A 23,726-nucleotide genomic window follows, 5' to 3' on the forward strand; every position below is an offset into this window, starting at 1 on the left:
AAAAATATCAAAATTTCATTTAATATTGTAAGAAGTTTTATATCTAACATTTATGAAAAAGGAAATAAAAAGAAAATTTATATTTTATATAGAAAAATAAAAATTATATAAAATACATGGCGAAACCGGAATTTAAATTATGATAATAATAATAATAACAGGGCGATAGTTCCCAGATATTTTAATAATTTTAATAATACTAAAGGATACAACACGCGCGTAACAAAATCTGGTAATGATAGGATATAACATTCCTATTTACAATAAAACCGTATATATGAAACAAAATAATGCGTTTTTAATAACTAATTTTTAGATGGATGTATGATATAAAATTTAACTTGATATTCTTTCTATATCCGAAATATTTTTTAAAAAATTTTAAATACGATAAGAACTAGACAAATAAATTAATAGCAAGAACTTAATAATATACAAATAATGATACAAATTTAGTATAAAAATTTTCATAAATTTTAGAAGTTTTTTTAAATTTAAAATATTTTTTGAGTAGAGGTTGTAAAATATATGAAAAAATCCTATAATTTTATTGCTTGTTCAAGTAGTCGAATGATATAACAAAGAAATAAAAGAAAAAACATTACATATGACTGAAAAGGAATCCACCGTCATACAGCGCTATTTAATAGTTTTCACTTCGACAATAAAATTTGAAAATAGACTTTCATTCACGGTAAAATATAATAAGAAGAGAGAAAGAGAGAGTCACTGGGAAAGAAAAGCTGGTAAATGCGGCGACTGGGTGATAGGGCAAAAACGAAGGAAAGAGGGTTCTGTGCATGCTAGACATGTTCCACGTCCATTTCTTTCAACCACGTCCTACGCAGTGTCCAAGTCGAAGCTTTATTAAATTCCCATACATTATCGATAAAGATCTTTGTATACAATAAACATTATTGTTAATTCATTTCCAAGTAAAATTTTCAAATAATTGAAACGATTCGAAACGGATCACTAAAATTGACGTCTGTCGAGGACCTGATAACATTATTAAGTGCGATCGACGCAGATAGAAAAAGTGTCGGATGAAAGTTCGAAGATAATAAAAAATACATAATTACAATAGAAAATAAATTAGAAAAGGTAGTGATACAAGTTGTAATAAGCGCGAAAGAGAACGCGAATTGTTAGAATTAATTGAAAATAGGGCTAAAATGCGAGAAAATAGCGAAATATATCAAGAAAAAATCCGAGTGATGCAAAACTTCGTTGACAACATGAGTCCAGAATCGTCTGAGTCAGAAGAGGAAAAAGCGAACAAAAGAAAACGGAAGAAAGGATAAACAACGCAATACAGAGGAACTTCCATAAGAAAATTAATGGAAAATGACCAAGGAGAGCCAGTGTATATTATATTCCGCAGTTCATATGAGGGTGTAGCTACCTATATATAGCAATTCTGTTGTGAACTTGTTAAACATTTAGAAATTAAGCAGCGTAAAATCTTGAATGCAAATTCAGACCAATAAAAACTAAATAAATCTTCAGTCAAAATGTAGATCCAGGTAAAAGACCAAATTATAGACTTATAACCGATATTCTAGACGACAGTATTATGTTCGTTGAAAAAATTACCAAAGAAGAGACGCAAATTCTTAGTCAGTCAAGCGTCCAATCAGCAATGTTTCTAAAAGAAGTACCTACAGAAAAAGAGACGGAAGTATCAAAGCAAGAAGTAACAAAAGTACCAGTAGTGCAGAAGAAAAATGAAACAGTTAAACCCTGTGCATCGGTAGTACAGAAAAATCCAACGACGTTAAGGGTAGTGTTAAATCCGATGGCGACTAAAAGTAAACAACGCCAGTTGGAACACTGTGGAGCTTCGACAGGGAACATCAAAAAACTTCCATTGCCAAGGCCAGTAGAGCTAGATATTTCGGCGACCTCATCAGATAATAATGAGATAATAAAGAGAGAGATGTAACCTACACTCCAACTAAAAAACAACCAGCGGAAAAAAGGTCGAAGATTACGAAAATTAAGGGAAAACCAAAAAAGACAAAGCAACCAAATCAGTACACGAAAAAGAAAGAAAAAGAGGTTTTTCCAGCAGAGCAGCCAGAGATGTCTACGCAACCCGAACAAATTATATAAAATTATATAAAATTATATAAAATTTTTCTTTTTCTTTTTGAGCCTTCTATTAATTTATTTTATTTTTCTATATAAAAAATATAAATTTCCTTTTTATTTCTTTTTTCATAAATGTAAAATATAGATATGCATTAAATAATTAATCAATATTTCTTTCTTATAAATTTATACACAAGACCTCTGTAATCAAAAAAGGAAAAGAAAAATATCAATTCTTTTCGCGTAGAATATAATCTGCCTTTGCAAAATATACCTGTAACTCTGTCCTTATAATCACACTTTGTATCACTTCTTGCTTTGCAATTACATATTATATAGTACGTTACGTATTATACAACAATCTAGTATATTATTATTATATACAAGTTCGTGATATTCGTTATATTAATGTCACTCATTCGTTATACAATCTAGTTCACATATTCATCAATATCTACAATTCACACTATACGTTAAATTAGGACTTGTCTTAGATAAATCATCATTTGCATGTTGTAACATAGTAATTCTTCCCCAAGTCTGAAGCATCAAACATGTAATGTGTAACTTACATGGATATTTTTCACAATCCTTTCTTTCTGTTATGTGCAGTAAACGAAGGGTATCGAGTAGTTCCTTATAGAATTGCAGAGCATCTCGATACACGAGGTTGGAACCGTATGTGCGCGAGTAAAATCAACCTTTCCACGTGCCAATATAATTTTTGCAGTTTGGACAAAAGTGATGAACACTCATGAAAGCATTCATACAATATGGCAGGCATGAGCAAAGACAGCATCTGAAAAAAGAGAATAATCTATTATAAAAATTATTCATGAGAAAATTTATAACGACGAACGCTATCACTTATCTAGCATTTCATTTACATAATAATAATGTGACAGATGCACATTTTTCGTTACATTTTACGCTACAATATGTAATTGCATTTTGTAAGAAATTATATGTACAAATATCCCAGGTAGCAAGCTGTCGTCATTTTGACGTCGATAGTTAGTCATTTTAAATTATTGACGTCATGTGACCTATTTAAGATGTAATAATGACGTCATCTTTTTTTTTACCAATTAATGACGTCATTTACTTATGACGTATTAAAGACGTCATACTTGATGACGTCGAATAAATGGCCAATCGTCAACGTATTAGTAACGTTATTAATGATTAATTAAAACGTCATATATTTATTCTGTTAATAACACGAAAATAACGACATATTTTCGATGTCGGTTTATGACGTTATCTGACTCTTAAGAAATGTAAGAATCCATTTTTACGATGTTTAGACGTCAGGGGGCCTAATGAAACTGAACATTTTGAAACGCACTACTGACTCTTCCAAATCAATAGTTTAATTGATTATTGCGATATTGCGTGTTTGTTGCAAACTCTTACACGTGTATAACGATTAATGGTGCAGATGCGTGTTTGCAACAGGCTTAATAATACTGTTTAAGACTTGCCACGTCAGCCACGTGTTCAAGATCGACAAAGCTGCAGGTAGTTCGCTCGTAAATTGTGAAAGATTTAATTAGATACGTATATTAATAAGCCGGTACATGATAACGTGATACATAATATTTGTAAGAAATGATTGTTTGTAATGTTTATATAATAATTTCATGATAAATTATACAAATAATTTTATGATTTTACTTATTTACTCAAGATATATATATGTTGTGTGACACATAACCTTAATTTAACTCAATGAGAAATAACGTCATTTTTACGATGTTTAAACGTCATCTTAAACATCAGATTCGTCATAAAAATGACTAATTAATGATGTCAAATAGACGATACCTAGCTACCGTCAATAACACGAAAAAAATAACGTCTTTTCGACGTCGACTTATGACGTTATGTACCTATGACAAATCCACGTCATTTTTACGATGTTTAAACATCATTTTAAACGTCACATTCGTCATAAGAATGACTAAATAATGACGTTAAATAGACGACACCTTGCTACCTGGGATATGTTACAATATTTATCAATCTGAGAACAATAATTTACATTCCAATAACTAATAAACATTAAAAAATTAATTTATAGATTTCTAAACAAATAAAATAAATTCAAGAAAAATATAGAAATATAATCGGAGGAACAAAAAACTTCGTAGAATATAATCAGTATACGAGTAATACCTGCAGTAAGTGCGAATTGCAGATACAAGGCAAGTCATCACTTACCCAAGTAAGCAGAGTATGACGCAGCAAATATGAGCACTTGGCTGATGATCCGATATTGTGGTAGTTTTGATATCGGCGCGACACGTCGGACAGGACATTTTCACTGCATTCGGCCCTAGGGTGAGCACTACATGTTGTTGAACGACCCGTACTTGTGTTCGCGGTACAGAATTCGATTCGGCATTGAAACACGGTTGTGATGTTGATCGACTCGAACCCGGGAAAACTGATGGCATAGGCATCGTAGTTTGATTTGATGGTTGATTGTCTAAAATTATATTTAAAAAAAGATTAACATACGATTTACATTATTAATATAACATTTATCTATCTTATTATATATATATCTTACTTTTCTTTTATCATTGAAAAAAAAGAATTAAAATTAACAATTTCTATAAAAAAAATAGATAAAAAATATATACTAGCAATTCAAAAATTTACAAATAAGACATTTTTTTTAATTTTACTATACAAGCCTTGGGAATTAAAATTTCAGATATATATATTTCAATTTAACTTAATATTATCAAAAATTGTCAAAAACATTTTGTATCGACATATCACATACATGGCATAGGCATTTGTATTGGCGCACTTCCCAGAGGATACGGTGTGGGAATAGCTTGAGGGTGCGTAGGTGCTCCTGCTGTGTTAGCTATGGCTTCCTCGTAAGACGGCGGAGCCGTTGGTAGAGGGGCCGAAGGTTGTGCGTTAACAAAACCCAGGTTCTTCTCCATTTTCTCCTAAAAGAGAACTGAGTTTCAAGACATAATAATACTACGTTCAAAATGCATTAAAATTAATAAAATTACAGCTATATAAATTATCAAGTCATAAAAGTAAAAAGAATTTCGAATCTTCATAAGACTACTTTCTCATAAACCTTAAATTTTCTTTTTAACGTTGTCACTATTTTATATAAATAACAATCTCTCTATTTATTACTAGGCAAACATTATATCATCACGTAAATAATATGATATAAAAATAAATAATATATAGCTTGGTATTTACATGAACAAATAATTTTATAATTTATATAATTATAATAAATAGAGAGATCATAGGAGATTTCATTCGAGAATTTTTACATTCATCGAGAAAATAATATTAAATAATAACATATTTTATTAAACATCTTTATGTTTACAATAAAATGCCACGTAGGCGAAAATATGTAATTTTATTGTGACTTTATTCGAAAAAAAAATCGAATAAAGGATTATCAAATGTTACAGTCTATAACTTTTTACAATACACATGATTGATAAATTTCTTGGAAAATTTATAGATAGCGATATAATACTTCGTAGTATTTCATCGATCTTGTATATATAGGCATTCATGAAAGTAACAACAATAACATCAAATAACAAGGCAAATTATCGCGTAAATTAAAGCACGCTTATATATAATTATTGCTAATATCATAATACGTTATTATCATGCCGCTAGAGATTTATTATCGACTGACGAATCTTTTCACGTAACATTTGTAATGTAAAACATCTTAAACATTAAAAAGATTATATTCTTTCGCGGAGAAATTATACATTTCATGTCCAAATATAGTCTTAAAATGCTAAACAGGTTGCCCTTGATGAAGTATCATAAACTGCAATGTTCACGCGAAACGTTGGCATTCAAGAATGGATTTGGACACGAAATGTATAATTTCTGCATAGAAAGTGCCCATGGAAGCCCATCAAAAGTATTATCAAATTACGTTCTTGTTATGTTTGTAATTTTACTTTTTCCTCTTACATTAAACTTTTGACCTTATACCTCTCTCGTATGCTTGTGATGCACGCTGATTGTTCAATTACCGCACATAGGACTTACAGTTTTAATGTCAGTTCTAAACGGCGAATTTTTCGAGAGTGTGTTTGTTTGTGGACAAAGATACTCTAAAAAAATTGCCGGCCTTTTTTCAGAGGAGACACGAGCGCAAATATTTTGGTTCCTACCAGGATCATACGCCTCTGGTGTGATAAACCCATAGTGCGCTGTTTTCCATGTTATGTTCGCGCTCGCCCTATTTAATTTTACAACACAAAATCTAAATTTGAACAAACATTAAAACACCTTGTCTAACAACGAATGAAAATCGTGCTTTTAAAAATGTCTTTGTTCAAAGATAATAGCTGCTATAATAATAGAGTATGTTTGGGAAAGAAAAGATTCCGCATTTTTTAACAAAAAGAAAGTGAAGTTGCAGCAATTTGATACAATTGTCTGCAAATTATACAAATGTGCAGGAGATTCTTTATACTTTGACTTCAGTTTAAGATCCAGTGGGATTTACACAGATATATTACATCAGGAAACTCTCTACGTAATGCATACGAAAAGGCCTGGGAATCGCGGCATGTAATGAGACGCGCAATAACATCTAGATGTAAATAACGAACGAGCACGCACACATTTATGTGCTGGCGCGCGAATAGAAAGTTGGGCGGATGTTAAGTAACAGAGACACGATACATACATATATTTGCCAGCACGTAGAAAGCTTAAAATCTCGAATGCGTACTGGTAATACGTTGGACGGATATGGTATCTTATTTTTTAAAGCCGGACGTTATTCAAAAGCGTGAATGCATTTATGCTCCTGTGCTCGAATAAACACAATGATTTATGTTAACATGATGCAATAAGCACCTATACATAAAATGTTTCAGAAATTTTCCACCGTTTTATATCTGTGTGTTTAGAGTAATCGGTGACCAAGGTAAATATTTCAACAGTTAGAAATGCGATAAATTTTTTGAAAACTCACGTGAAAATACAGCCATTTTTTTGAGAAGAATGAAAGGAATTTCATTTCTTGAAAAATTGTCGCTCTTTTTCAAAAAGTATTTTAACTCTCTTCTCGCTCTCTTGGAGTGAGATTTCATTCCAAGAATTAATTTGGAGAGTTCATAGTTAAATTATTTACAGTTAAAGTAAATATTTTAGCAATGAGAAACATGCGACATATTTTTATAACATATATTATTAAATCGAATAACGCTTATGGCAAAATCTCATATAGCTTTCTTATATCTGCATTCATTTATTTATGTATAATTATCTTAAGAGAAAGTCTATTACACAAAAGAATAATTCCTTTTTCTCGTGTATTGTATTATTACCAAGCAAAATGAATTGTTTTAATTTCCGTAATATTTATTCAATGTTTCCGCTAGGAAACGGAAAATCATACAAGTCGTTAGGGAAAATCGAATCTTAAAAGAAGCTTCTATAAAATCATAATATTTTTAATTGACAATAAATACAAAGGTACAGAGCTTGTGGAGTGAATTTCCTTTCGCTGAAATAATTCCGCGTCATGATTTCCCCGGAGTTTTTACGATCACACGCTCGGTTCTGATCGGATAAGAACAAAACAATAAACTATGAACAATACGAATATAATGGAGTGAATGCTCCCACTATTTGTTTTGAAATAAGATAACGCGCAAACTCATATTAACGTTATATGATTTATCTATTTAAATTTCCTCTCAATTTTTTTATTTTTACATATTTTCACCATAAAATTCTATACAATTATTCACACTATATATAAATTCTTTTATTATCAAATTTTCCTTTAAATAATTTGTCAAATTGTACAAATGATATTTATATTACATTTGGAGCAAATATATAATATATTTAGCATTTTTATAAAATCATTCTCTTCTCTGTTATTCTCTTTTTATGATTTTTATTCTTTTAAATTTTGTAATGACTCTTTATGACATCTGTATTATATATGGAATATTCAAGATCAAGGGTTTATTAGAGCACGAGCATATAGTATGGATGAATAGTGAGCGAGTCTACCATGCTAGGCGTTTGGAAATGTTATCCGGATGTTCCCGTGTATCATCTTATCCCTGTTTAACGCCAAGTGAGCGACAAGGATGAAACGATACATGGAGACACTCGGGTAACGTTTCCGAACGCAGCCCTATAGGGAACTGGGGTTCGATCCCCAGCAGATCGAGGAAATTTCCGTAGCTTCTCTTTGACGATCTGGCAAATTACCAAGAGAGTATCTATTGCCAAGAAAACTTCTTAAACTGCTGTTTGGATAGTTCAGCGTTAAATTTTAGGCCCCGTATGTTTGCTGTACACACCACAAGCATACGTACGAGAGATAGGCCCAGTCCTGACTTTGAGATATTGCGCCATTGAGACGATATTCAAGGGTAAACCTAGCGAGCGCATGCAACGCGTACAGACAGACGGTCAAAGCTAGAGATAATCGAAACCCGAGATTCATTGTATTATGCTTGAATTTAATTACGATAAAATAGCAGCTTCCTGAACATTGACTTCTTAAAATTGACTTCCTCTATTATTCATTTCTGGATTTCTATTAATATATTATAGATTAACTTTGATCTTTCAGCTTACTCTTTGCCTTTTTTTATATCTCTATACGAATTAGAACTGGAAAAAGCACACAATTCATATCTAGCACGATTTCTTTCGTGCATACTTTTTTTTAATCGATATTCTACGTATAAATAATTGTATGCACACTGTTAGAGCATTAAAATTGTTTTTGCACGTTGGCGATTAACTCTTTTTGCATTCTCACTTCTGGGATATTATATAATATAAAATATTTTTTATATTATATAATAAAATATTTCAATACAAATATTACAAATTTTCATAAAAATTATTTTTAAAAAATTTAAGTAAAAAATACATGTAATATGTTATGAATAATTTTGTAGTGTTTTAAAGGATAAAAATAAAACTGAAATAATAAGTTTAGCTGTGTGCTTATAATTTGACTACGTTTGAAAATGTGCTATCAATGCGATTGTATCATTCTATCCTCATTCTTATCATTCACTAGAAAATAAGCAACAGTAAAATGGCGCAATTGAGTTAACGTTTTTCGAACGCAATAATATATGAGCTAAACTTATTTCAATTTAATTTTTTTCTTATAAAATTCTACAAAATTAATAATATGAAATAATAATATGAAATGAAGTAAAAATAAAAGGTTTTCCAGAATACAAATCAAAGAGATAAGATGCTTGTAAGTATCAACATGGAGTAGCGCTTTTTAAATTAAAATTGCTCCGATATAAATGCATATGAAGACTTTAAATTTACACTTTTTAAGGAATATATTAGCTACAACATCTAAATAAATGAAAGTCGCCAAAATTTAAGTCCAACGTCAATATTAACAAAAAAGTAAAAAGTAGGAAAATGGCGGAGTCTAAAAAATAGGATGTAATATGGAATACCGATGAAATTTAGATCATAGTAATAAATAAAATACAATGAATGAAGTCCAAATTCGTTTATTTATGTAAATTGCATAATATTGTTTATGTAACATTATTAAAAGCGTCTATGTAATACAAGCATTAAAAAACTTATTTTCAGTTTGTGAGAACACTTTTTAGAAAAAGCTGCCGGATCTCCTGACGTCACAAAAATGAATAAATGTTAATTGTACCAAAACGTTTGTGGTCGGACTGAATTTATAGCTTGTTATGACATGTTTGGTAGCAGTTGCAACAACTTTCAGCGATTGCCGTCAGATTGCAATGCTTTGTTTAAAAAATGAGCTATTCCATATTAGTAGCCTATTCCATAATCCCTGCTTTTACCCTACATGTGGGGCATTCAGAAAAAATTCGTAATCTATTTTTTTTATGTCATCCATGAAGCTTTGAAAAATATTAAATCTTGTATATAAGAGTACACTGTATCTTTATATTATAATATTAATTATCTGACTTTAATTGCCACGATGATATATGATCTAAGCGATTACCAATAATCACGATGACATGTGTTAATTTATCATTTTGAATATATGATTAATTTACTTAAGATGAATCAAAACCATGAATCAAAAGATTTACATACATTAATTTAAAGGAAATTTAATTAATTAAAATTTATACACGAAAACGTGTTAGTTCTTACATTTTATCTCTTTGACCAATAATACATATATTTTTTATTTAAATTTTTTTTAAATAACTTTTATAAAAATTTTATCTTTGTATTGTGCTCGGAATATTTTATACACATATGGCCTGTTTTCTGTGCCTACACTAGATTGCACTAGAATTTTTGCTTTTGACAAATATCAAACTTTCTCACTTTAAGTTCCAAAAGTATGCACTAATTCAGCCAAAAACAGAAAACAGACCTATAATATTCTCATAAATAATACAGATGTATGAGTGATGTATAAGAATATTAATTTAACTATTAAAAAAATTTGATAAAAATCATAAAAAAGAATAAAGGAGATAAAAATAGCAATTTACATAATATATAATACTAAAGACTTGCTCATTAACAGTTCTGATCTGGCTCATAAACAGTTATCTGGTTTCCCAACGTGAGTCATCCGGATTTTTCGATAAAGACTAAAAGTTTAAAAGTTTATCTTCATATTTCAATAAGAATTAAAAATGCTTTTCAAATTTCGATTTCCTTTTCTTACAAAATTCAATCAAATTAATAACTGCAAAAAATACATATTATGTAACAATTGCATGCACAAGATAAATATTGATTCAGAACAAAAACCATCGCAACAGATAGATAAGATTCTAATCACGAGCAGATAAACATTCACATATGATTCACGTATATGTGAACGTATATATACGTCTCACTTACAAACGATGTATGGCAACTACTTCAAAAACTTACACGAAACAGGAACAATAAGATTTGACTTGCGATTAACGCACGAAGTCGTGCGTGTCACGATCGTCATGTTAAACATCGCGGACAAGGTGAGCGACGTTGCGAAAATGAAACACGCGGAAAAAAAAAGGGTAGTCCATCGCGATGAAACGCTTCGTCGCGCTAGTCGAAAGAATGTGCAGACGAGGCAGAAATGTTACTCACCCTGTGTCCTATACAGGCGAATTAAGCAATCGTCTATACTTCACGTAATCGTCGAACAAATTAGGTTATCGTTCCTCGGCTCGATTGGAGAATGGAGCGATTGGAGCGTCAAACGCGATGGCCAGACGACGACGGGACACAAATTCGCGCGTCGTGAAAAAATGTCGAGAGCACGTCGCACTGCCACTCGCGGCCTTTTACGCGCTTTTACGTGCAGCGCCTTTAGCGCCTGGTTTCACGCGCAGCGGAGAGCGAAAGGAAAACGCACGACGGAGAACACCGCAGCCTTGTGCACATACGAAGAAAAGTGGTTACGTTCTGCCTTCCTGGCTCTGCCACAACCGAAACGCGAACGGAACGACGACCAAGTGAGACTGATCTCTCGCGGACGTTTGCGAGAATCGCGATGTTAAATTGCTGCGCGAATACCGACGGTGGTACTAATCGAACACTGATGGTACCGACTGGGTACCTATTTTATCGATATATCAGTCTATGGTGAATCGTGACCTTCCAAAGATAATATGACTGCAAAGGAAAAAAATGTAATTTTTCGGCAATAATATATATATTGTCGTAGTATTAAAAATATGTGTGCTTCTTTTTATACAGTATTTATATAATAAAAACTCATGAATTTAATAACGTATTATCGAAATAATGTTTTTTTTAAAAAAATCGCAAATTTTTATTAATTGTCGATAATATCATCGTACTTCAATTATCCCCAGGCTCCCACACGAAAATTCTCCGAGCGTCGATAATTAGGAATCATAACTCATACCTTTTTTTTCATTCTTTCCAGTTCTTCTATCAAAGGCGATCACGTGAACGTGCTAGCACGTGTTAGACTGAGATCAGAGACTATTACACATTGAAGAATGAGATTAAAGATTGAAAGATTGAAATTGGACCAATCAAAACAAAAAGAGTAAAAATTTCTTTGTCCTCATTGAAATTTTAATCTTTAATCTTGAATTCCATTCTTCAATGCATAGTCTGATTCTTGCTGATTCTGGAGACGTTAAGTGCGTTTTAGGAGAGTTGCTTAATAGACAATCACAAATTTTTGCAAAAACTGTTGTGTTTACGTTGAATGCAACATATGTTTTTGCAAGAAACAATAGTCAACATTATCTGGTTAAATCAATATTATATCTAGCGCCTATCAAGCGCTTACTGTCTTATGATCGCTGGTAACAATAATGTAATATTATAAACAGCAGTCTTCAAGCTAGACTACTCATTTCAATTGTATAGCTAACAATACAACTTACAATGACTTTGTTTTAATATTCACTGCTAGTACTGAATATCTATAGTATATGTAACATATTATATTATAGATATTCAGTATTAAGCGAATACTACAATATGTAACTAATACCACGTTTGAACTCTCAATTGCCCTGGATTATTAGGAATTAATTTGTTTTTTAATGTAACTTTAACGATATTCTATTATTTACAAGTATTACAAACTTATGAACTATTTAAAACATAATTTATCATCACAGGTTGCTTGAACTGTAATAATCTTTATCTGTTCAAGTGTTTAAAATCGAGGAAGATTTCACAGATAGTACACAATAGATTTATACACATTAAGAATATTGCAAATATAGAATTCGCAAACTATATTTTGTAGATTCATGGCTAGCATTAGAGATGGATGATTTCTATGGCAGAATACTAAATGGGTAGTCCCTTTTGAACCATTGTCTATTGCAAATGTGCTAGATCAAGCATTGGCTGCGTTCAGCAGAGAAAACAGCTTTGCAACTGTTGTAAAATTCTTCATTATGATTGGTTTATACATTTAGATCCATAAGGAATCAAAAGCAAGAACCAACCGTATTCAAAAATTTTACAACAGTAGCAAAGCGGCATTTTCTACTGAACGCAATCAATGTCAAACTTTACAATGGATGGCTGCGTTCAGCAGAGAAAGCAGCTTTGCAACTGTTGTAAAATTTTTTACCATGTTCAAAAACTGAGAGACGCTACAAGTCTCTTATCCCGAGCCACCAAAGTCCATTTTTGAGAGGTGCATATAACTACTAAAATATAAAAAATTTTGAATCATTTAATTATAGTTGTTCAACTCTACATGAGCCTGGGTATCGATCATGAAACTTTTTCCCTAGGACGAAAAATGAAAAGTGAAATTTTTACCGTTATTCACTTTTCATTTTCCATCCTAGGGAAAAAGTTTCATGATCGATATTCTGAAGTGTTGGACAGAACACTTGCTTTTATGTTACACAGAATTTTAATTTGCATCCTTGTATATAAACTATGTGTTAATCTATTATAGTTTACTTCCTGTAACAAATTATTAAGTTTTCTTTTTAGACAATTACCGGTATTCATAATCCTTATGACAATCTTACATTAAGATGTGTTTAGGCTGTCAAGCCCATTCTACAATTGCGTAAGCGTAGTTTATAAATGGTTGTAGTTGTAAGAATAATTATAACCAATCACAGTCAATTACGAAGAAAATGTTCGACTGTGATCAGACAATTCTTACAACTACAGCCATTTACAACTACGATTGTAGAATGGGCTTTACACCCGTGCATCTCGAGATATAATTTAAGACCGTCTTATAAGATCTGACTATGAATATCATCGAATGTCTGATTTTAAGACCATTTTTGCTACGCTCTCCTATGCTAAAACAGTTTGATATTTTTGCATTATCATATTTTTGAGTGTATACACACACCACACACAAGCGTACAAATTTAGAACAACCTATTACAAGATTTTATTATGTAACGTGAGGTTTTTGTGGAAAGAACCGAATATTCAATCGATTATCCCTATATACAATACAGTAAACATACAATGGTTTCAAGAATTTTTTTTAATAATATGAAAAATAAAAATTTTTTATATCTTTTTTTACAATAATAGATTAAACAAAATTTTTACTGACTTAATTGGAATATTTATCTTAAAAATATAGTAAATTATATTCAATAAATTAAGATTTTTTTAAGTGAGGCGAAAATACCCGGTAAAAAAATCCTATGTGTTTATACAAATATTTCTTGTTAAAAACCAAATTTTGTTTGAGTTATGACTATGATTACGATCAATATTTTTCACTAAATTATTCGTCAAGAGATATGCAACTGATCTTTAAAATACATTGAACTTTTCCTTTGTTTTAAGCAATTACTATATGTATATTTTTAGTTATATCATTATTATTGTTATTATTTATTGTTATTTGTTATTAATTTTGTCAAAGATTAATTTCTTTTTTCGGTTTATAAGGAGAACTTCACTTATTAAGAATTTAATGAAAAAATTTATTCACAATTTTACATTTATTATTTTCTCGTTGAACATGTCATTTAGTTTACAACTTTTCAATTAATTTTTTACAAACAAGAATACGTGTAATACGCAAACAGCATACAACATTTATAAATAATTTAAAAGATTTATATTCTTAAATGTTTATATTTACTTTTGTAGCTTAGAGTCTGAACAGATCATTAATATTGTATATATATATATATATTACATTAATATATATATTGTATATATTATATATTATATTAATAAATATATATATAAATGAAATGTATATATATACACACTCAAAATTAGAAAGAAAAAGCAAAAAAGTTGGAAAAATGTAGGAATTTTTAAATGCTCGAAACTAGGTAAATAACTATGATACACAGAGGTATTTAAAAAACGGAAAAATAAAGTATGAATTTTGAAGTTTGTATTTAATCACAGAGGTATTTAATCTAATACCGATTGAGTGGTATTAATAATTTTATAATGGCCAATAATAGAGTGAGAACCTGCAAAATTGACAAATAGAACCTTCCATTCCAAAGTTACATACACACAGTAAAGCAGTAGACGCAGCTGAATGGGATAAAAAGTACATGAAATTTCAAAATCTCCCTATCAAAATGCGCTTTTACGGAATTTGATACAACAATTTGTTGCCAAGTTATGACATTTAAAAAAAAAAGTCTTTATACGAAATAATAATAAATTATAATGCTCCCATTATCAGTTCAAACCATCATCGCAATTCTAAGATGTTAATTGTCGAAATCCCATCCGTGTGAATGTGTGTGTGTGTCACATACACGGCAGAGAGGATTTGAAGTCAATAAAAGCGAAAGTGACGAACTGTGAGGCCCTTATCTCTGTTCTGTTTAAAAAACTGATCTTTTCCCTAATTGTCATAACTTGACGAAAAATAATCGTATCGAATTCCGTAAAAGTATATTTTGAAAGGGAAATTTTGAAATTTATATTCTTTTTATCCCATTAAGCTGCGTCTACTGCTTTACTCCGTGCAACTTCGGAATAGAAGATTCTATTTGTCACTCAATTTATCGGCCATAGAAAAATTATATTGATCACTCAATCGGCATATGAAGTTTCTCAAAAGTACAGACATCAAGCTTTATTTTTGTTTCTTAAACACCTCTGTATCATAGTAGTTTACGGAGTTACGAGCATTCGAAGTTTCGTAAATTTTTCCAACTTTTCTATTGTACCGTTTTTCCTTTGACTGATTGTAAATTATAAATATTACAGTAAATATAAATATTACAGTAAATGTTACAGAAACACTTCATCAAACATTATAATCATGATAAAAAATGCTTGTTTGAAATATTTACTTATATTTATCATAAATATTACATAAAACATTTATTAATCAATTAAAAAAATGAATAGTAATAAATATATGTTAAAAATATTATATACTGTCCGCATAATGGTAATTTTGAAACTATCCAGGAGGAATGCTATTGGTTTGTAATCAGTATTCATATTTATCATTGTTCCTATTTCTCATTCCTGTTTTGTTAAAGCATGCAAAGCTTGTTCTCAAAGACGACTCTAATTTAAAAAATGCTTAGAAATTTTCACTCTTAGTCAGACAATATATTTCACGTTTCTATGATTAATATTTCAAGATATTGTTATTCGTAATAAATTTAACTATGAAAATACAAGGATTTATGTGTATATGTGAGTGCGTATACATATGTATATGTATATTTCTCAGAGATCAAACTTTACTTTGATCATCCAATTCTTCTTTGCAGTCTGGTTCACTTCCGTCATATTTTTCAAATAGAAGTTAAATAATCCACATCAATTTTCAAAGAACTCGTTCCGTCTAGTTAAGAACTTAATTCGACTTTCATTATCCAAGTTTTGAAAATCTTCAGTCTGGGTCACTTCCGTCACATTTTTCAAATAGAAGTTATAACAATAATTCGTCAATTCCTAAATAATAGACACCATACATGTAAGTAAATAAAATAACATGTAATATATATGAATAAATAATATATTTTTGTCACATTGAAAGAAAAGATTGGCTGCTTTATTAAATTAATAATAAAATATAGTACAGCAGTTTTAATTGGCTGCAGAAGCCAATTTTTTCTTGGTTACGATAGTCATACACAATAGCTGCTACGACCAAAAATTTATTGCACTGTCATATTCAACCAGCCGTTTCTTCCAGTGCAGGTGATTTAAAATAAATTGAGACTAAAAATAATGTTGAATAGTATTAAAATATACTTGTCTGTGAAGTGTAAGACACGGGTATTTGTCACACGCGTTAAGTTTTATTATGTCGCGTATAATATAAGTAACGTTAAGAGGAAAAAAAAACTTTATTTAATATTAATTTCTGCAGTACTTTTATCTTACAGGAAAACCCATTGAAATGTAATATACCAATCTAATTATTATAAACTATGAATATATTGTCTTATTGAGGAAAGTAAGGAAAACACATTTTATTTTAATGTGCCCTATTGCACGTTTACAGAATAATAAAACATCTCTTCGAAAATAGGTTGCCTTTCAAAGTTATAACTGTGAGAGATATAAAAAAATGCTTGAAACTAAAGTTCAAAGCATTTTAAAGCACAATAACTCTGAAAAAATGGTTTAAATAACAAATTTTTATTTATAAGAAATTAAATTCAAAAATATTAACTTAGTTTTAATCATTAATTATCTTCTAAACCATTGAAATACTATTTGAAAAATTTATTTCTCTTTTTCATATTTCATTTCTTCTTTCTATTTTCTTTTTTAATAATATTTGCTTTATAACACGAAACTCAAACGGATTATTTTATTCCTTAAATGTACAATTCCGATTCATATAAAGAAATATGTTTTTTTATTTTTATTTACAAATCATATTAAAAACTTATCAAAATCAGAGAAGACATTTACATTTACTTTTTTAATAAAAGAAAAAATATTCGTCATGCGCAATAGAAAAAAGGAAAACAATATTCAATTACCTCTTTATGTTTATCTGGCAACATTTTTTCATACACTTTGTTAACAAGGTTGAAAAGGTCTATAACGTTTGATACGGTAATTGCTTTCCTTATTGCTGGAAAACAATCCATCTCGAGATTTTTCTCCCCGACATCATCAGCCAGTACTAAGAGATCTGCAATGAAAAGATATTTTAATCAGTGCAACTAACAATGTATTTTGCGTTATATTTAATTCAAACTCACCTAACAAGTCATGTACAGATGCTAGATCGAATTTGCCAGTATATAAATATTTAAAAAAGGTTTCATACACTGCATATACATAAATGTCACGATTGATGATGCTATGAAGGAAAAAATTCAAAAAAATGATATAAATCAATTTAATATTAAAAAGCTTTTAAGCAAATATGTGTTTTTCATACCTTTCTGTACTTTCAATGTAGCCGAGCAATGTTCTGAAATACGAACAACGAATCTTCAAGATAGACTTGTGGACGTAAATCATGGATCTGTTTCTGTTTTTTATCGTAAGGTCACTCGTTGACTTTAAAGGCAAGAAACAAGATTTGTTAAAGACGTCATATATCATATACATATTATTATCTAAGTATTTTCTTTAATTATATACACATAACTGATAACATATTATAAATATAATGTATGATTATACATAAATATGGTGTAATAAGGCTAAAAATGACACTTAAAATAGCAAATTACAAAGCGAGAGAAATTGTTATAACGTTGCAAAATGTGCCAAGAATTTATAAAGCTAATATAGTATGGAATTATAACGATCTACAATTGATTCAAATATTTACCAATCTTTTACCGATGACTTGCTTAAAGTTTTCAGCATGTCATCAGCTACAAGAGTTTAAAAGATCTCTGATATTTTTTTAAAATGGAAATTGAATTATAAATAGAATAGAAACTAACCTCATCGTTGAATGCAGCTTCCAAATCATTTAATATGTTACATTCCTCATCTGTAAAATCATGAACCATGGACATTGGTGAATGGGCATTATTCGTGTTGGATATGTCAAATATGTTCGTATATTCGCAGACAACATGGTTCATCATTTCTACTTTACCAATTTCACCCCACAAATAAATAAGTCCGTTCTCACTGGACTTGGCAATGCTACAATTTGCCATGGTGGCGATATCTGATGCTTTCTTCATGTTAGGTATATTCAACTGTCAATCATAAAATTCTCTGATATATTTTATATTTCAGAATACAATTACAGTAGCACATAATTTACCATGAATGGATGATGTCCGTAGAAGATGGTTCTGCTATCTTCTCTAATACGTTCTAATTGCCAATGTTTGTTTGAACCCCACGCATACACTTTCCCTTTGTCAGTCAAAGCAAGTGTATGATGTTTTCCACAGGCCACTTTGACTAAGTGTTAAGATTAGAAAAATTATATTAATCTACATTGCTTGCAGCCATAAATTTTTCGATATATCCATATGTTTCGCATAGTAAGAAGCGTATTTTAAGAAGAACTACCAATTGATTTGCCTGAAAGTTCGGTTATTTCCAATGGACTTCTTGAGAAGATATACACTTTAGGAACACCCAGTTGAATATGCACATTATCTCCCCAAGTGTATATTTTACCAATATTTGTTACCATCACAAAAAAGTTTTTTCCGCAACTCATGCTTGTAATCGTTTGATATTCATCTTTAATATTTATTTGATAAATGCCCTCATTAAAGCACATGCGGGACATTTTGTAATATATCTAAATTAAATGACAAATATATGTTCAAATACAATCCGTGTGATATTAATAATTATCATTGTTACTATATACTTATCACAAAAACGTATTTATTACTTTACCTTGCCATCATCAGTTAAAATGAGAAAAGCGCCATTTTTGGAGCCACTTGCGGTTCTCACAATCCTTGTATTACTCCAATCAATTTTATGCGGTATATAACGTATAGAATAAGGTATTAACGTTCTCCATGTATGTTGCTTGTAAAAGATAACATGATAATTGATTTTATTCAATTGGTTTAATTATAACAGTATGGTGCATTTGTTTGAACATATTAATGTCATACATATATAGGATATCGAATATTCATTTCAAATAATTCTGTTTGATTACGGTTATAATCCGAGACTACTCAACTTTTGGTTTTGGTGTAAGTTTCAATTCTTTTAAGTAGTAACGGCAAATAAATATATAATTATCGAAAATTACTGAAACTGATAGTGACCAAGGATTAATTAAATTGTACGTTTCCGCGGACGAATTTATATACGTAACTCGTTGGGGATGTTTGTTATTATTCGATAATATGTTACTCAACAAAATTAAAAGATATTCTAGAATAGGCAAACTTCGAGGTAGAATAACTTCATCAAAAGTCATCGTAAGCCTATTGCTCGATTGCGTACAAACACTTTTATGTACAAATTTAAAATTAAGTTTTAGTAAGAAGATACGTAATTTCTATTCTTAAAGCAGAGAATTTTTTTCAAACGGGGAATTTGTGTCCTGAAATTAATAGAATTTGTGTTTTAAAATCAGAGAATATTAGAATAAATGGTATAAGCAATCAAGTAGGCAACATAATAAATATAGATAATCGAGTTGTATGCAGCAATATTTGTAGGCAATAATACATGTAAGTAAAAATAACTTCGTTTCTGAAATTTTTATTTGTGCGCAGGTGTATGTAGGCATTCGAGCTATAGGCAAATGAGATGTAAGCAAACGATGCAGTAGGCAATCAGTTTGTAGGCAAACGGGGTTTTCCTTCAAATTGTTATCCGTCCAAAATTTTTGTTGCAAGTTCCTGATAATAATTACAATATATTTACTTTTTTATGGGATTATTAGATTGTACATTATTGAGAATTTATATATAGAAAACACGTGTCATAATTTCTATTGTTCCAATTTCTATAATATAAAAATTAGAGCAATATACATTATTTATCAAAGGATATAAATGTATACAATCTTTATTCACATTCCATACCATATATTAAATAAATTATATTATACTTTATACTCTACATATACTTTAATTAATAAACGTTCAAAAAGTATTTTAATACAAAAGAATTAGAATAATTTTATATTTGTTGAATAGCGTTTAATATTGTTGAATATGGTATTATCTCATGATATTTAAATACTTAATATATACCTCTCCGTCTTCTGTTATCAAAGCAACGGCCGACAAACCGGGATAATGAATTAGTAACTTTATTTTTTTGTTGAACATATTTTCCACTTTTGCTGTTACGTCACCGTAAGTGGGGCATATAAGGCCCCAATTGATCTCGAAGTACAGGCACGATAGCAATGCAAAGCTTAAATAAAAATAATTGCGATTATCGGATATAAACGACCGTAAATATTACATTAAGTATAATTAAATAAGTAAACATATTTTGTCTACTTCTTTCGCGCGAATATTAATAAATAATAATTTTAGAAATTCAATTAAAAATATATAAATTGATTTAAAACAAATTTAAAAAGAACAAGGTTCTGCAACAGAGGGAAAAAATAAAGAATAAGCAAATGGAGATCGTATAGATTTCCTCAGTTAGAAATTATATTTTTGAAATAATTCCTATTCTATTTCGGTTATTGCTCAAGTTTGATTGCTTATGCTCTTTGTGTTCATAGCTCTAATGTTTCATGAAATATACTTTTTGTAACATATTTAAGAACAGTTTAGAACCCCGATACTACGTAGCTTTCGAAAAAAAAATGCCTTTCGTCGTTATACATAATTTTAAAAAAGGTAATTATGTACAACTTTCTCAGTAATACACACTGGAATCACTTATGCTCATGAAATCAGAATTTTAATTGATTGTTTATCATATAATTTTTTTATGACGCGCAAGAAGAGTTAATTGAAAATGGAATTAGGTTTCTTTGCCTGCACTGTAAGGTATTTACTCCCTACTTTAAATGCTCTCTCTCTCTCTCTTTCTCTCTCTTTCTTACTTGAACATTTTAACATAAATCCCAATATCTATTCAAGTTTTTCGTACTTTTTTATTCAGATTTCTCGTGTTTCCTTCAATTGCGTATATATACATATATATACACACACATATACATATATGTATATGTATATATATATATACACACTTCTCATTCTAAATTCAAATCTTTTTAAGCAGTTTAAGCAATATTAGTGGAAAGTATGCCTCGGAAGTGCCAATCTATTATAGACGCAGTTGGTGACCGGACTCTTTATTAATATAATTGCATTTTGGCCATGCTCCTATTATAAAATACAATCAATACCAATTTATGACTAATAAGCCATTTTTCTTTGAGATAGGCTTGCCACGCTCTTACTAGACAGACTGTATTGCATTTACAATAGTATTTTCATTGAATTATATTTTTCCATTATAATTACATTTTTTTTCTTCAATATTTATTTATGTTTTATTGATCTGAATTTGTATTATAAGAATTAATACGTGAATTATAATTGAAGACGGAATTACCATCAATTTACTGTGTTAAGAATTTATTTTATTTTATGACTAATTACTAATTAGATATCTTTTGACTCTCAATATAAATACATATGTTAATTTATTATCACTTTGTTATTAAGAATGAGATCACAACACGAAATTGTATTGCTTTAATTTTATTGGAATTTAATTTTATTGATAAATTATGTATTTGATATTATGTATTTGATAACATATTGAAAAAGGCCAGAATGTGGCTAAGATGTCTATGTCTTATATTGTTAACATCAGAAATTTAAATAAATGACTTTTGCTTGACGTCCTATGTGTTGCGTTTGCTCCTTCTGTTGACTGCTTATATTTATTAAGCTACTATCTAAATTTTTAATTATAGGTGTTTGTTGTTTTTAATCTTCTAATTACAAAAGGAACATTTCGCGAAGTACTTTTATAAAAATTTTATTGAAAATAATAACTCACAATACACAGTGATAAACAAGACAAGATTAAGTTAAAAATATTGAAAATAATAATAAAAACACATTATAATTAAAATATGTCGTAAAATCTACCTTTCACAATTGAAGGCTAGGCACAGCTATTCGTTTCTAGCTTTTCGAATCTGGTCCCTCCCCCCCCTCCCGCTGGAAGTGATCTCTAACTTCCGCATCATATCCTTGCTTATCATTCGTGAACAACATGGATTATCCAAAACATAAACTGACATCATTGCCATCATTATGAGGTGATGGTGACAAATAATATCAATTTATTTCTTAGGAAATTAAACATTATAACAGAGGATATCTACGAACGTAATCTATTAATGACATGAAGTGTCTATTTTCGCACTGTGAAAAAACTTTCAGAATATGAAAAAAAAGAAATTACTTTGTTCTTACAACAAAAGAAATACATAATACATGCACAATAAAGTAAAAGATTTCATATAATTTGCAGCTTTAACATGTCCATTTTATTTTAAAATGTATTATATCAAATCTTAATTGTTATTAAGATTACATCCAGCTAATGAAATTGTCTTACACCTTAAAATCGTACTAAAATTACTCTGCAGATTTATGTGTGTGTGTGTGTGTGTGTGTGTGTGTGTGTGTGTTTGCACACATTATATAATTACATATACAAATATATATTAAATTATACAGATGTAAATAAGCACGAAATAAATAAGTTGCTGCAGTGAAATCTTTAAGTGTAGTCACAAAATGCGTGCAATTTAATTTTGGATTATTAATGTTCGTCTATTAATATTTTCCATTTACTCGTTTATGTATATTTTAAAAATATATAAAAAAAAGAGAAACTTACCGATGTTTATACTTATCTAAGCTTCCACTCTCTTCATTTCCAAAATTATTATCAAACTTCAGCAAAATAGACATGATAATGATAGATATAATATTGTGTAATACGCAACAGATGTGTACTGATGATTGAATGCGAAGAAAAAGCGAATAACTGTTTCCTTCAGAGTCGATACAAAAGTCTGCCTGCGTGACATTGAGTTGAGTATATATATAATTTGCTTAGGGTTTGTGTTTATGATGACCGTGATACGTATTATCGATACGAGTTCTCGCGAATAAACATTTTCGTACTTCGATAAATTTCTATTTCAATGTATGTAACATATAAGAAATTAGATTTGAAAATTTCATACGATCAGCTTTTTCATGTCG

General features: G+C 29.8%; 2 protein-coding genes across 2 annotated transcripts; both read right to left on the bottom strand.

The window, feature by feature from the left end:
• Positions 1-2,706: 2,706 nt before the first annotated feature.
• Positions 2,707-11,377, bottom strand: LOC108776345 (lipopolysaccharide-induced tumor necrosis factor-alpha factor homolog). Its single transcript, XM_018542948.1, has 4 exons — positions 11,218-11,377; positions 4,889-5,063; positions 4,318-4,585; positions 2,707-2,893 (listed from the first exon to the last, which is right to left on the bottom strand). Exons 2-4 carry the CDS (start codon positions 5,055-5,057, stop codon positions 2,791-2,793), a joined length of 540 nt encoding a protein of 179 aa, XP_018398450.1. The 5' UTR covers positions 5,058-5,063; positions 11,218-11,377; the 3' UTR covers positions 2,707-2,790.
• A 4,991-nt stretch (positions 11,378-16,368) lies between these two features.
• Positions 16,369-23,429, bottom strand: LOC108776292 (RCC1 and BTB domain-containing protein 2). The gene is made up of 10 exons (XM_018542869.1): positions 23,356-23,429; positions 20,721-20,886; positions 19,396-19,533; positions 19,057-19,294; positions 18,803-18,945; positions 18,471-18,734; positions 17,954-18,075; positions 17,772-17,872; positions 17,547-17,701; positions 16,369-16,503 (listed from the first exon to the last, which is right to left on the bottom strand). The coding sequence occupies exons 1-10, from the start codon at positions 23,427-23,429 to the stop codon at positions 16,369-16,371; spliced, it is 1,536 nt and encodes a 511-aa protein (XP_018398371.1).
• Between the last annotated feature and the right edge of the window lie 297 nt (positions 23,430-23,726).

The sequence above is a fragment of the Cyphomyrmex costatus genome, unplaced genomic scaffold (assembly GCF_001594065.2).
Source record: "Cyphomyrmex costatus isolate MS0001 unplaced genomic scaffold, Ccosl1.0 scaffold111, whole genome shotgun sequence".
NCBI lineage: Eukaryota > Metazoa > Arthropoda > Insecta > Hymenoptera > Formicidae > Cyphomyrmex > Cyphomyrmex costatus.